The sequence below is a fragment of the Esox lucius genome, chromosome 13, assembly GCF_011004845.1.
Source record: "Esox lucius isolate fEsoLuc1 chromosome 13, fEsoLuc1.pri, whole genome shotgun sequence".
Taxonomy (NCBI): Eukaryota; Metazoa; Chordata; class Actinopteri; order Esociformes; family Esocidae; genus Esox; species Esox lucius.
Window position 1 is genome coordinate 14,284,999 of NC_047581.1, and position 13,520 is coordinate 14,298,518.

Consider the following 13,520-nt stretch of genomic DNA (forward strand, 5'->3'; position numbering starts at 1 on the left):
CGCTGCCTCTCCCTCTCCAACTCTCGCTGCCTCTCCCTCTCCAACTCTCGCTGCCTCTCCCTCTCCAACTCTCGCTGCCTCTGTCTCTCCCTCTCCAACTCTCGCTGCCTCTGTTCCATCTCCAACTCTCGCTGCCTCTGTTCCTTCTCCAACTCTCGCTGCCTCTGTTCCTTCTCCAACTCTCGCTGCCTCTGTTCCTTCTCCAACTCTCGCTGCCTCTGCCTCTCCCTCTCCAACGCTCGCTGCCTCTGTTCCATCTCCAACTCTCGCTGCCTCTGTTCCATCTCCAACTCTCGCTGCCTCTGTTCCATCTCCAACTCTCGCTGCCTCTGTTCCTTCTCCAACTCTCGCTGCCTCTGTTCCTTTTCCAACTCTCGCTGCCTCTGTTCCTTTTCCAACTCTCGCTGCCTCTGTTCCTTCTCCAACTCTCGCTGCCTCTGTTCCTTCTCCAACTCTCGCTGCCTCTGTTCCTTCTCCAACTCTCGCTGCCTCTCCCTCTCCAACTCTCGCTGCCTCTCCCTCTCCAATTCTCTTTGTCTCGTCAACTCCAGCTCTTGTTGTCTTTCAAACTCTCTTTTTTTCTCTTCATTCAACTGATTTTGTCCCCCTCTTTCTAACTCTCTCTGTTGCTGTCCCTCCATTTCCAGCTGTCGCTGTTTCTCCCTCCCAAAATACTCTCCCCCCCTTTGCCAATCTTTCTCCTTCTTCAAATCTTGTACTTTTTCAAAGTGTTTTTGCTTCTGTCTTTTTATTTCCATCGCCTCCATTCCAGCCTGTTTGCCCCCTGAATTTCCTTTCTCCCTTTGGTTCCTCTTCATCAGCTCTTCCTCTGGTTCTTGACCATGTAGGCTTTTCCCAAATGCCTCATCTAGTGAGGGGTTCCTTCGTACATGTAAGATCTTCCCCTGAGAGCCCCAATGTCCAGAGTTTACAAAGACATCCTCAACAGGACCTTCCATGTCCCCTCTCTCTTCATGACCATGTATCTGACCAGTCAGAGCAAAGTAGGTGGCTCTGGGTTTGGGTGGCTGCTCATCTTCCTCAAGCATTTTCAAACGTTTAGGTGCTGCCACCTCCTCCCTCTCTAGCTCCCTCTGCTTCTCCCTGTCCACTTCCATGACCAACCTACTCTCCGCCTCTCCCTGGCTCTCATATACCTCCCCCTTTCTCTCGCGTTCCATTTGTCTCTCCTTTTCCGTTTCTTTTTGCATTGCTCTCTCTAGCTCTGCCTCCCTGTCCACCTGATCAGTATTCCACTTCTGCAGAGCACCAACCCTCAGGTAACGTGGCGTCTGCTCCTGTTGTGAGCCAGGGGCTCCTCCCCCCGGAGGCCCACTGACGTCTCTTTGGATCGGAGCAGGTCTCTCCTCCAGCGGCTCAGCTCTGGCCAGCCTGTTACGTCTGGAGCGGAGGGTCATGGCCTTGTCTTCCAGCTGAGCCGAGGGGACACGCTCGCTGACGGCTCTCCTCTCCCCCACCGCCTGCACAGTGTCAAAGGAATGCTCCACGCGGAGCGGACTGGGGGGAGACAGGGGACTGGAGGGAGACAGGGGACTGGAGGGAGACAGGGGACTGGAGGGAGACAGGGGCTTGCGGTAGGTGGCGGTGACCAAGCTGCTGCTGCTGTCGTTCTCTGCGTCCCCTAATTTGAGGGAAACGGACCTCTTGGGACAGCCCTTTGTGGCACTCTGAGGCCTCTCCTCCTCCATCACCAGCACACTGCGTCTCTCTACCACGTTGTCAAACAGGGCTGCTCTCACGGTCTGCACCCCACTGCCCCAGGGGCTCTCCTGGGCTTCGGTCTCCATCCCCCAGCCTGCTTCAGTACTTCCGGCTGAGGGGTCAGAGAATATCTGGGTGGGATGTTCTTGGGACCCTTTGGCGTCTTCATCCACCTTCCTTTGATCACTGAAGACAAAGACAGAGCCCTCCCCCTAAAATGAAAAGATTCATAGCTAAGTGAATTTGGATACTAGACACCCCACATAAATAGGCTTAATAAATGCCATTTCAGTATCCATCCTTTGAACGTTCTACGTTTACTAATCAAGTCACACTCACTCAATACAATCTGTACCTAAAAAACGGATAGCGCTGCTCATACCAACAAACCAAACTCCTCTTTGTTGGTTACATAAATGGGTGTGGCTTTCAGGAGGTAATCAAAGCCTTTTAATGTTGACCTTTTCCCAGTGCTTCACTCTCAGCATATTTCATAACCAAACACTGAGAACCACCAAAGATGACTAACAACCCAGCTTAGATTTCACCGGTCTTTGTACCACAGTGGCACTGATGTTATTTTTGCTTCTATGCCCCATTTACCTCTCAGAAAGGCTTTCACAAAATAAAGAAAAAGATTGATTCCAAGGAAATGTTTTGTGCCCAGATTTCTTTGAAAGATGAAATACAAATCAGAATGTGCTATTTTACACTAAGCTGAATAATTGTTTTAGCTCACAGTGGGAAACCCAGACACTACTATATTCACTGTACTAATACAGACAACTTTTAAAAAATGAATACACTACTGGAAATTGAAATTATGAAACAAAATTGACAGTACAACAAGACAAGATGGGACACAGAACAAGCTCTTATAATTCTGTCCTGTTGTGATTGAGGCACTCTTCTAAAACTTCAGGCGCATAAATTAAATTCTTACATCAAAACAGACAACTGTCTTTTGTATCAAGGGTTTAAAGATCAAATCTGTACTTGGGAAACCAAGCCCCATACTTGCATTACTGTTTTGGTTTGGTACAGGACACTATGCCGATAGGAGTCTGGCAACTTGGTGAAATAATTTTGCCAACACATTTTCTATTGAATGTGCCACTATATCAGAGGGTACAAAAACCTTGTTAGTTGTTGTCAATAATTTCATGGTTGTTGAGATACCCCTAACAGAAGAGGCAACTGTGGTTGCCTCATCGCCTGCCTCTTATGGACAGCAGTGTTTCAACTGGGTTTATCTAGTAGTCATGGGAGTTTAACCGATTCTCAAAGGACTAATTGCAATCCCACACCAATTCACCAATGTCATTCTAATCCCAGCACCTCTCTTACCCTCCTTTGAGGATCAGTGTCACTCTCACAGCGGTCTGTCGCCTCTTTAGGGGAGGGACTGCTGAGGTCTGAGGACCTCTCAGAGCCAAACCTGATGAGGAGAAACACACATACCACACAAGACAAGACTGGTCATGACAATGGGACAGAAAAGGCTGACAACGGCTGAATTCCAATTCAAATGACAGCATGTTCCCTTCCCTCGCTCTGTTGACTCACTTATCACCCACAAGAACTGAAATAGACATTGTTTGCCTAATCCAGGCTTTTTTGGGATTCCTCCTATGCATTTTGTGAACCGTTTCAAGTCGCTCTAAATAAGAGTGGTTGACGTTTAAGCAAAATAATTCAACAAAAATTATTATTGAATGTCAGGTATAAAATGGTTTATAACATTTGATGAACAGTAAATATAGCAGATAGTATCCCAATACATAGAACTTTAACAGATGGAAATAGGGACTTGTAATGTAATATAAAGTATAACTCACAGATAGACATCTTCGTTAACATTCTAAATACTGGAGAGGGGATTGAATTTTCTTTTTTTTTAATTAAATGTTCTTAATTTCAAATTATACTTTTTTTCTTCAGAGAAAAAAGCTCTGGCTTGTCAGCGCCGATTAGTGTGTCTTCTAAAAGACTAACATATTAGTTGTTTATCCTGTCAGAATAGGAATTCAGCCAAAGACAGAATGTGGTATGTAACGCCTACCTTTTGGTCAAGTCAGGGGGCAGAGGACGCGGCTTGAATGGCGGTTTAACAGTTGGTGTCTGAGCTGGTGGTGTAACAGTATCTTCAGTTAGCTTCCTGATCCGCTGTTTAACACCACCCTGCTGCACATTTGCCTCTGGAACTGGCTGGGTTGGAGAGCGAGGCTCTATCCCCTGGGCTGCAACACGAGGAGGAACTACAGGAGAAGATGATGACCAATCAAGCAAGAGACTGATCCGTCTCTTAATGCTGCCTCCAACCCGTCCCTCACAGTTCTCTTCCTCCTCCTCTTCCTCAGTTTTCTTCTTACCTCCCCGCGCTGGGGCTGAAGGCACGCTGTCCATGGGTGGTGGCGTAACAGTGCAGCCCTCTCCACCCTTCTCCCTGTCTCTCCTTCGTAACGGCGCCCCCTCTTCCGGACTGTTCTCCTTGCTGTCGGTGTTGGCAGACCGGCCGCGGTGGAAAGACAGGCCTATCGACTCAAACTTGGCGGTAAGGTCGGCTGAAAGGGGCCGTCTGGCTACCCAACGAGCCGCTGGGATGGGCAAATTGGTCTGAGTGGGAGATGGTAGGAAGATGGCTGAAACGGGTCGGTTCCTGGGGCCTTTAGACTGGGGTCGGAGTTGGACTTTGGTGTCTTCATCTAGGTTCTTCTCCTCCTCTAGCCCAATCTGATTGAGGTAGCCCAGGGACTTGGCTCTGGTCATGGAAGCTCCCCCAGCTCTGACCGTGGATGCGGTTTTCTTCCATTCCTTCTCCTGTTTGGTGGTTCCAGACCATTCCGCGGGGGAGGGTTTCTTTGGGCCTTGTGACTGAGACAAGCCTGCTGCAGATTGCTTTTTAGGTTCCACCGGTTGGGAGGCGGGGAGCTTGCTGGGGTCCCCAAGGGTTAGAGGAGGGGCAGGTTTGAAGGGCTGGGCTACCGGCTTGACTGTTTGTCCTGTGCTCAACTTGGGAGAGGCTTTGCTGTAGGTAGGTGACGGGTTGGTCGGCACTGGTCTGTGTTTGCAGGAGACATTGGGCTGATGAGGTTTCGGTGCACTGGGTGGGTCGGGTTTGAAAGAAGTACGGCGAGTGGGCTCCGGTTGGGGCTTGGTATTAGGCTTAGGAGCAACTATGGGCCGGATGGTGGGGTTTTTCTCCACAGTAAAAGGTTTAGGGGTGAGCCTGGGTTTGGGTGCAGGGGCCGGCTTACTCGGCTCTGGTGTGATGATGAGGGTGCCCTGGGTGTTGGAGAGTCCCTCCGTCAGGTTCTTGTTGCTGGAGTCAGCCAGAGGGCTTAGGCGAAGACGCCCCCCAACCCCTGTCCTTCCCACCTCCCCAGTAGGCACCTCCACTTGTGCAGCCATCCCAGCGAAAAACACCTGGAGAGGAAGGTACAAATCACTATCAGCAGTAAAACATAAACCTAGTCATTTATATGACTGACGCTGTTCAGTGAGTCCCACTGCCACTCCTTCCTCTGATGCAATGCACTGGCTGTACTACAAAGTAAAAGTAGAATTATTAACAAGTAACCTGGGTATTGTTCGAATTTGAGTGATAATATTACAGTTACAATCAACGATCATAATTACTCGGTTACTTCAGTCCCCATTCCCTTCCCTTTACCGTTATTCTAATTGTTTTTGTCCAGAGTTTTACCAGGCACTTGTTCAACTGCCTTAGTGAGGGAGATCAAAATAAAATGGCAGAGGAGTTCAAAACACTGACCACTGCTGCTTAAGATTCCATTAAGCCTACCTCAAACCAACAGCCAAGGTGGGTAGGACTGCTGCAGTCGGCAGGGTCAAGGAAGCCTGTACTTTATCTGGGCACTACTCAGGACTTTGCCTTGGGAGGTGTCATACATTCACAGATGTGGCTGGCTGCGCTAGAAGCAGACGGGCTGTTGACCAGAGACCATTAATCAGTATGGCAGTCCTCTGCCAGAGGGACGGATCCCTTATGGCTGGAAGGTTCAGTGCAACTGCAGCAAGGCTAACTAACCTCTGACCACTTCTACAGCAGAGACAGTATCCATCCCAACAGCACAATGACTGCCTGGTGCCAGTTTACAGGATCAACAGTAATCTGAAGATTATACAGGAGCACCAGACAGAAACGGAGGCAGACGCAAGAAGGCTCATTCTCCCAGTGTCATTCTCCCAGTGGTGTTTTGGGTCAGGGTTGAAAAGCAGGGAAGGTCTGGCCTATGGCAGCATTAGGAGAATAACAATAATACAAGTCATTTGTTTACTTGCCTCATCCCCCACTAAAAGCATTTTTAAACTTGCTAAACTCCTGTTGTGAATGATGTAGTTATCAGAGGACTGTGTTTCCAAATTATATGTAGTGTTTGTATTTGAGAGACAAACAATATGTAATAACTAGTCCAATCTGATGTTCCCATCATGAAGAGGGAGAAGAAAAACCACAAAAACAACATCACCAATCAGATATTTTGTTAGACTGCTGCCCTTTAAGAGGTTCCAGCAGATCTGATAATGTATTCCACATGTTCTCATGTTATGCTACTCTGTTAGGGATTTTCTGTGGTGTGTGTGTGTGTGTGTGTGGGGGGGGGGGGGGGTCTACAAGTTTCATGAAATACACACAAATTGCTCATTAGAAAAAGCCTTTTTTTTAAGTCAATATTTTCTTTAGATTCATTTTAAAAGACAGGTTAGTCACACTTGCCCATCAGCCAGAAAGGTGACGCTTGCCTTAAAAACAGGCTATTAAGATCATTGGACAGTGATCTGACTTTAAATCTTAACTTAACCCTTACCAGTTTAGGTCTATTTACATCAAAACCTGTGATGTTATAGTAATTATGTCATTCTACTATGACTGCAGCTTCTTTTGCGGTCAATTCCATCATCACTCACCAGACTGGCTGCCTGTCAACCGTCCACAGTGGAGCCCTGGTTTCTGTAGAAACCATGCAGTGATCTCATATCATACTGGGGTACGGAGTACAAGTAGCCTGAGGAGAGAGCACAGTTTGGTGTCATTAAAAAAGCTAGGAATTCTGTTTTCCTGTAACAAGAGACCCTGGGGCTGTAAACAGCAAATTGTAGCAGAGACCTCAACATCATTACTACACACTCAAACCTACCAGAAATCAATTTACCATGTTTGCAATGATGCAAACAAAGACACAGAAACACCTTACGCATTATGAAGGACATATACGTTCAACAAAACATTTCACAAGTGGCACTGGGGGAATTTCAGCATTATAGGCATATTTGCTCCTGAATCACAACTTAACCCTTAGAATAAGTAAACAATATAATGTTCCCAATGCTGAAGGTGAAATGCAGACTTCTGAATATTGAAAAGTAGGAGAAATAAAGCAAATGCATGCATTAAGCATGTTTTTAGGCATTATGACACTCACCTGAATGGGGTTTTCTCAACAAAAAAATATATTAAAAAATTGGGATTTATATGGATTTAATTAAGATTTTTGTGATTGATCTACAGAAATGTTATATTCATATTTCATTGCATCTATATTCACCACCATTTTAATCAAGCCTAAATAAGCCGGCTAAAGCAGGTCATCAAATCAAAAGTGTTTACTGGTTATGATGCTTCCAAATGTGAATAGATACAGAAACGTAGAGGTGAACCATTAATTCAAAATATCTTTACATTATTTACAAATGCATTTGATAGATGGAGAAAAGTAAGGTTACAAACCCAAGCAAGTCATTAATCATGTTTTAAATGAACGGTTCACAGGCGATGTGTACCTAGTCAACATTGGGCAGGTTATCGTGCTTCCATGCTGTAGAACTGGGTAAAGGGAGAATTAATGGCCATTAGACTTCCCTAAGGAGGATCTCCAAAACAGGATAGTTACTCATCCATCTATTGGCACAAATGAATGTGAATACCTGTAGCTCTCTAAACATTTTACCTGCCCCACAGGAACAATTCCCCCAACCAATGACTTTTCTACTGATTGCATTCTTTCCTCAAATATTTAGGCTCAGGGAAAAGGATATAATTGGATTGATAGCTACCATTAAGGTATGGTCAAATTGATACTGTAATCTATGCATTAAACCCCTCAGACAGCTCAAAGATACAGCTGTCCTGCTAGACTGAGCTGCAGGGCAGAAAAGGAACTGCAGAGGGAGGTCACCATGAAGCCATTTTGGTGATTTAAAACATCAACACAGTTTAATTGCTGTGATGACAAACTGTATTGCTGTTTTAAATCACCAAATTGTAATTACACAATAAATACCTAAAGTCAGTGAAAAGAAAAAACATACAGAATACGCATTCAGCTTACTGTCCCATATTTGTTGCCAACTCTTTTTATCGATAAGCTGACGCAGCCTTAAAAAGAATACACCTTTTGGCCTTCATGCATAGCCTTAGGTTTATGACAAATAATATAATGAGTAACTGCTTCTTTATTGTCAAGCAGATGGGAGGATGCATCATGATATAGGTATGCTCTCCTGAGAACATTTCTAAGTGAGAATTTCCATTTTATTCCTTTATTGGTAAACTAAAAGGGAGGACTGACCATATATTAACCTTAATTTAAGACTGTCCTTTTAAGCCATCCCCCAAACAGCAGAGGCACTCTAAAAGGAACGTGTGTGCTAGCAGTACTCGGCTAACTTGTGGCAGCCGTTGTTGGCAGGAAACGCCTTTGCAAAGCTGGAATGTAAAACATCCAGCATAGATGAAGGGTCCAGCATCATAACAGGGACAGGAAAAGAAACCATTCAGCACAACAGATATTCAGGACTCAAATCTGAGCACAATGCATCACGATAGTAGTATGAAAGGACAGGGAATCAGAAGATTCTGACTAACCCCCAGGCAGCTCAAATATTGAATTTAGTCTCCAATAAATGTTAATAATTTGACCTTTTCGGTCATTATGATAAGAACTCTTTTATAACTGGGTACAAGGCATAAAGGTATGCCTGTTTCATTTCAAATATGTGGATTTTAAGTAAAAGATGAGATCAAAAACTGTAGGTTGTAAAAGGACAGGCATTTTCAAAATAGGCCAAGTAATTGCCTTTTGAATGAGATCAGTTTTAAAGAAATTAGTAAGAATTCTGTAATTCCCTTTAACTGTGCCTTACTATTCATTAGAATCAGAGTTCTGTACTTGTAACATACCCATTATAAACTGGGTGCCTCAAATCTAGAAAGTTGATTGGCTTATAACCGTGGAATGAGGCAATATACCACAGGCTTGACATTAAATCCCTTTTTACTTCTCTAACTCTGTTGAAGAACAATTCATTTGTAGTAGAAGTATATAATTAAGCAATAAGGCATCTCGGTTTTTGGTACATTGCCATTACATCACAGCTGAGCACCTTCTCCAGGCACTCTGTGGTGCATTGTGCCTAAGAACAACAGTAACCTGTAGTATACTAGCCATACACCTTGTTCCTTATTGCTTAATTATTATTCTAACACTATGAATGTTGTGGCCATCAATTATCCTAGGAACAACCACCCACGATAGCAAACAGTCTAATTTTTTTTGTACAGTAGGACCCTAATGTTTATTCATCAAAATAAACCATACAAAAGGTTCATGGTGTATTGCCATTTATGTCCATCAATAATTTTATTTTTATGATCTCAGTACTAGAGTACAGTACACTAGCAACCCAATTCTATAGATCAGGCTTATGTAAAGAAGCCTATCCATGAATTTACATAATGTTCCAGGCTTTAATTAAAAAACCTTAATGTGTCAGGGCTTGGAGCGGGTGAAGATTAGAAAAAGCACTGTAGCACTGAAAATCCCCAGGAATACAGTGGGCTCCACCTTTGTGAAACGGATGAAGTTCGGAAACACTGGTCTGTCCGACCAAACAAAGCAACCGTGCAAGAAGGGCATTGGTCCGGGAGGTGACCAAAAACCAAATGGCCACTAACAGATCTTCAGCGTTTCTGTGCGAGGATAGGAAACCCTGCCAGAAGGATAACCATCTCTGCAGCACTCCATCAATCACACCTTATGGTAAACAGCCTAGATGGAAACCAGTCCTGAGAAAAAGGCATATGACATGCCTGAGTCCATACCCTAAGGACTCAGAGTAGGAGGACAAGGATTCTATGATCTGAGGAGACCAAAATCGAACTATTAGACATGAATGCCAAGCGCTACATCTTGCGAAAACAAGTTACTGCTAATCACCTGGTTAATACCATCGGTACTGTGAAGCATTGTGGTAGCAGCATCATGCTATGGGACGCTTGACAGCAGCAGAGACTGGAAGACTGGTCAGGGTTGAGGGAAGGATAGATGGAACAAATTACAGATAAGTCTTTGAGGCCCTCTGCACTCTGGATTAGTTTTTCTTCAGACTGGAGAGAAGATTGACCTTGAGCATGACAACAACTAAAAGAACACATCCAAGACAACACTGGAATGGCTTTGGGACAACTCTGTCAAAGCCCTTGAGTTGCCCAACCAAAGCACAGACTTGAAACCCATTGAACATCGGTGGAGACACATGAAGATCGCTGTTCACAATTGCTCCCCATCCAATCGGACAACACTTGAGAGGACATGCAAGGAAGAAATTGACCAAATCCAGGTGTGCAAAGCTGGTAGAGGTATATTCAAGAAAACTCAAATCGTTGATCTCTTCTACAATTAAGTGAATAAAGGGTTTGAATAACTATGTAAGACATTTCAGTTTTTTGTGCATCACACACATATGAAATAACTTGGAGGTGACAAGACTACCAAAGAACCAGAAAACAAAAGTAATGGTGGATAACAAAGGGAGAGATAAGTAAGACCATAAGGGAAGCAGAAGAAAAATGCTGTCAAGTGTGTGGTGCATGCACACCACCATGTCTTATACCATGTCGGTAAGCAAGGACAACCACACCTTTGACTTTCAAGTAATTGTTTTACTGAAGAACTAAGGACCGACTCATTTGGTCCAGATACATATACTGTACTCCAGGGGAAGAAGACTGTGACACTGGAGTGCCACAGGTACAGCATGATTTAATAAATCAATCATTATTTTATTAAGTTTTTTTTTTTTACATCAGCGGTTGTTACAATGATTATATAGATACCAGCCTAAAACCCCAAACAGCAAGATGTTGAAGCACAGTGGATGTGGCTCAGGGCTCCAGCCGATGGTTCCAGCTAGGCAGCACTCTAGACCAACTGAGCTGATTTCTGTTCAATGATTGGCAATTCAACACAGTCTGATATTTTGGTCAAATAAAAAAATAGCAAACGTTTTCATCATTCAACATGGGGCTTCACAATAACACTAGAAGCCCCATGTAGAAAAGGGTATTTGGAATGGGTAAAATAAAACAATTTCCTGTGTTGTGCCTTGGCTTTGTGTGGGTGTGTTGGTAACACTTAAGTGAAAGGTAGTCTGGTTTAGCCAGTTTAGCAAAGGAAAAATACTTTCCAAAACATGTTGAGAACAAAGACCAATCAACACTTAGCCTAAATCTAACCTGTAATACACATGGTGTTGTGCCATTCTTTTTACCTAGGGACATTAACGTAATCCACGATTCATGATACTGTTAATTCCGCGGCTAGTCACTTCAACTGACAAGTTCTGTAACCTAAGCTAGAACCAGTAGCTAGCGGTAGTTTTCCTACTGCAAAATTAGCAAAACACAGTTAGCTGTTTACTATCCACAGCGCACAACGAAAATGTAATGTTTTCGGCTAACCAACTTTTAGCTTTGCTTGAGTTTTTAAACAGCTTGTATCACTTGCTAAACGGAATAAATTATTCAAAATACATCTAATACAACGCAGGGTAATATAAGTTACAGCAGAGAATACTTTGGCTAAGCAAACTGGTTAGTTAAAATATTAAGTTAAATACGAGTCTTGTGGCCGTTTTCGTCAGTAACGATTAGGTTAACTGGTTGCAAGAAAGCTAATAGCGGACTAGTCTAGCTAGGACTAAGACTCAAGTGAACCTGAAACAATCAGTAAACTAGATAAACATTAGAATAGTGCATTGTTGCACATGTGGAACCAAGACAAGAGCAGAGGATCAGAAAGAACAATAAAAAAAACACTGGCAAACTACAGTACCAGCTACTTAAGGGTCTAGTACAGCAAGCTATACAGTTAGGCTGACAATCTGATATGTACTTTCCAGAAGCGTAAAGCTTAGCTACTTACCGAGTGTATCCCTCTCGTTAGTATTAGAGTCAATGCATAAAAAACTGTGGATAAACTGACGGGTCACCAGGTGAGTACATTAACGTCGTTATAGCGCGTTAGCTAGCATCAGAAGCTGCCTGACGACGTGAAAAGATTACTGTACCCCGTCTTCGCATTTAAGCGTTACCTAGTTAGCTAACGTTAATACGGGAAAAGCTAAACTAACTTGGCCAACGCACTATACGGAGAAATCCATCCACCTGTCGTGTTCATCCTCACCTTTCAAGCGACCTAATTATTTTCTTCAACCAAACCCCAGTCAATCGCTCTGCGGTGTGGGAAAGGGTCTGTGCCAGAAAGAAGCAAACCTGTTGCTAATACAGTTGTACTAGCGGGGTTGTTCGGAGACATGAGCTTCTATCGTTAATTGTGATCATTAACTCGCTAATCCCGTATAATAACTTTGTCAACAAGTTACTTTCATTCCTCGAAGTTCTTTATCAGTTTACCTTTCTCCCCTGAGTCTCACACAAGTACATTCTACCTGCGTGTAGCTACCCACGTTAACGATTTGCCACAATAATAGAATTTGCGTTTTGCCTTCAAAATAACAGTCCGCAATTGGAAGAGGTGCTTTCGACGGCGAAGAGCAAATCCCCTTGTTGTGGCTTGCTTCACTGTTGCCGCCTTGCTCACTAGATATTGCCATTTGTTTTCTTACGGAATTACTACTAATGTTATGGTATGGTGTGCCACCGTGCGGACAGTTCATTACTAGACAGCTAGTAATTAAGTTGTGATTCTGTTGTAAATTCAGTTCTGTTTCTGATTAGGAACATTGTTTCAACTCAGGGACGTCGCTAAGCCTTTTTAGGAGGGCTTTAGTCCCCCCTAAATATAATTAACAAATAAATGACATTGTAATTCAACAAAACAGTAAGTTGGCCAATATTTGGGGAGATAATAGGAGGTGATATATTTTAGCAACCACACTAATCGACTACTGAAAATATTAATTTCCCATTAATGACGTGCTAGTTAACATTTATGTCACTAATAATCATCAGGGACACATAAGCAAAACTATGTGTTTCACAGATTCATGTTTGTTGGGGTTTGAAGTTAAGGTATTGCACATTCTGTTCAGGAAGGGAGATCCGGTTGTTAAATGTAATTTTTTTAAATTAGGATTATTTTTAACGACTTTATTCCGAGATGAATGTGGTAATTACGAAATCTGTTTTTGAAATTATTCAGAGAAATCTCGTTCAGAAACATAATATAATGTATATAGATTCATTTACTATAGACTATAGTATTTTGGCTACATAGTACAGCCGTTTTTGTGACTTTTGTTGGTGTTGGATGGATGAAGACAGAGTGGACTTTCTTTCTTTATATAGAATTTAAGATCATATTAGATCAGTGCATAACACAAACTGAGACACGTATACTTTTAACCAACTGTGACAAACCTTATTTTGATAGATTTTACACCCATTGTTACTCTAAAAATATGTTTTGGGGAGTATGCCCAGACCTCCCAAAACAAGGCTTGGCCCCCAATCCATGATTTTCTAGTGACGTCCC

At 43.3% G+C, this 13,520-nt stretch overlaps 1 protein-coding gene across 1 annotated transcript in view; it reads right to left on the bottom strand.

The window, feature by feature from the left end:
- si:ch73-138n13.1 (trichohyalin) overlaps positions 1-12,508 on the bottom strand; it is a 33,333-nt gene extending 20,825 nt beyond the window's left edge. Inside the window, exons 1-5 of the mRNA XM_034296500.1 lie at positions 12,210-12,508; positions 6,655-6,752; positions 3,785-5,148; positions 3,070-3,160; positions 66-1,934 (exon numbers count right to left, since the gene is read on the bottom strand). Coding sequence (XP_034152391.1) covers positions 66-1,934; positions 3,070-3,160; positions 3,785-5,133 — 3,309 coding nt within the window. The 5' untranslated portion in view covers positions 5,134-5,148; positions 6,655-6,752; positions 12,210-12,508. The remainder of the gene's footprint in view (positions 1-65; positions 1,935-3,069; positions 3,161-3,784; positions 5,149-6,654; positions 6,753-12,209) is intronic.
- Between the last annotated feature and the right edge of the window lie 1,012 nt (positions 12,509-13,520).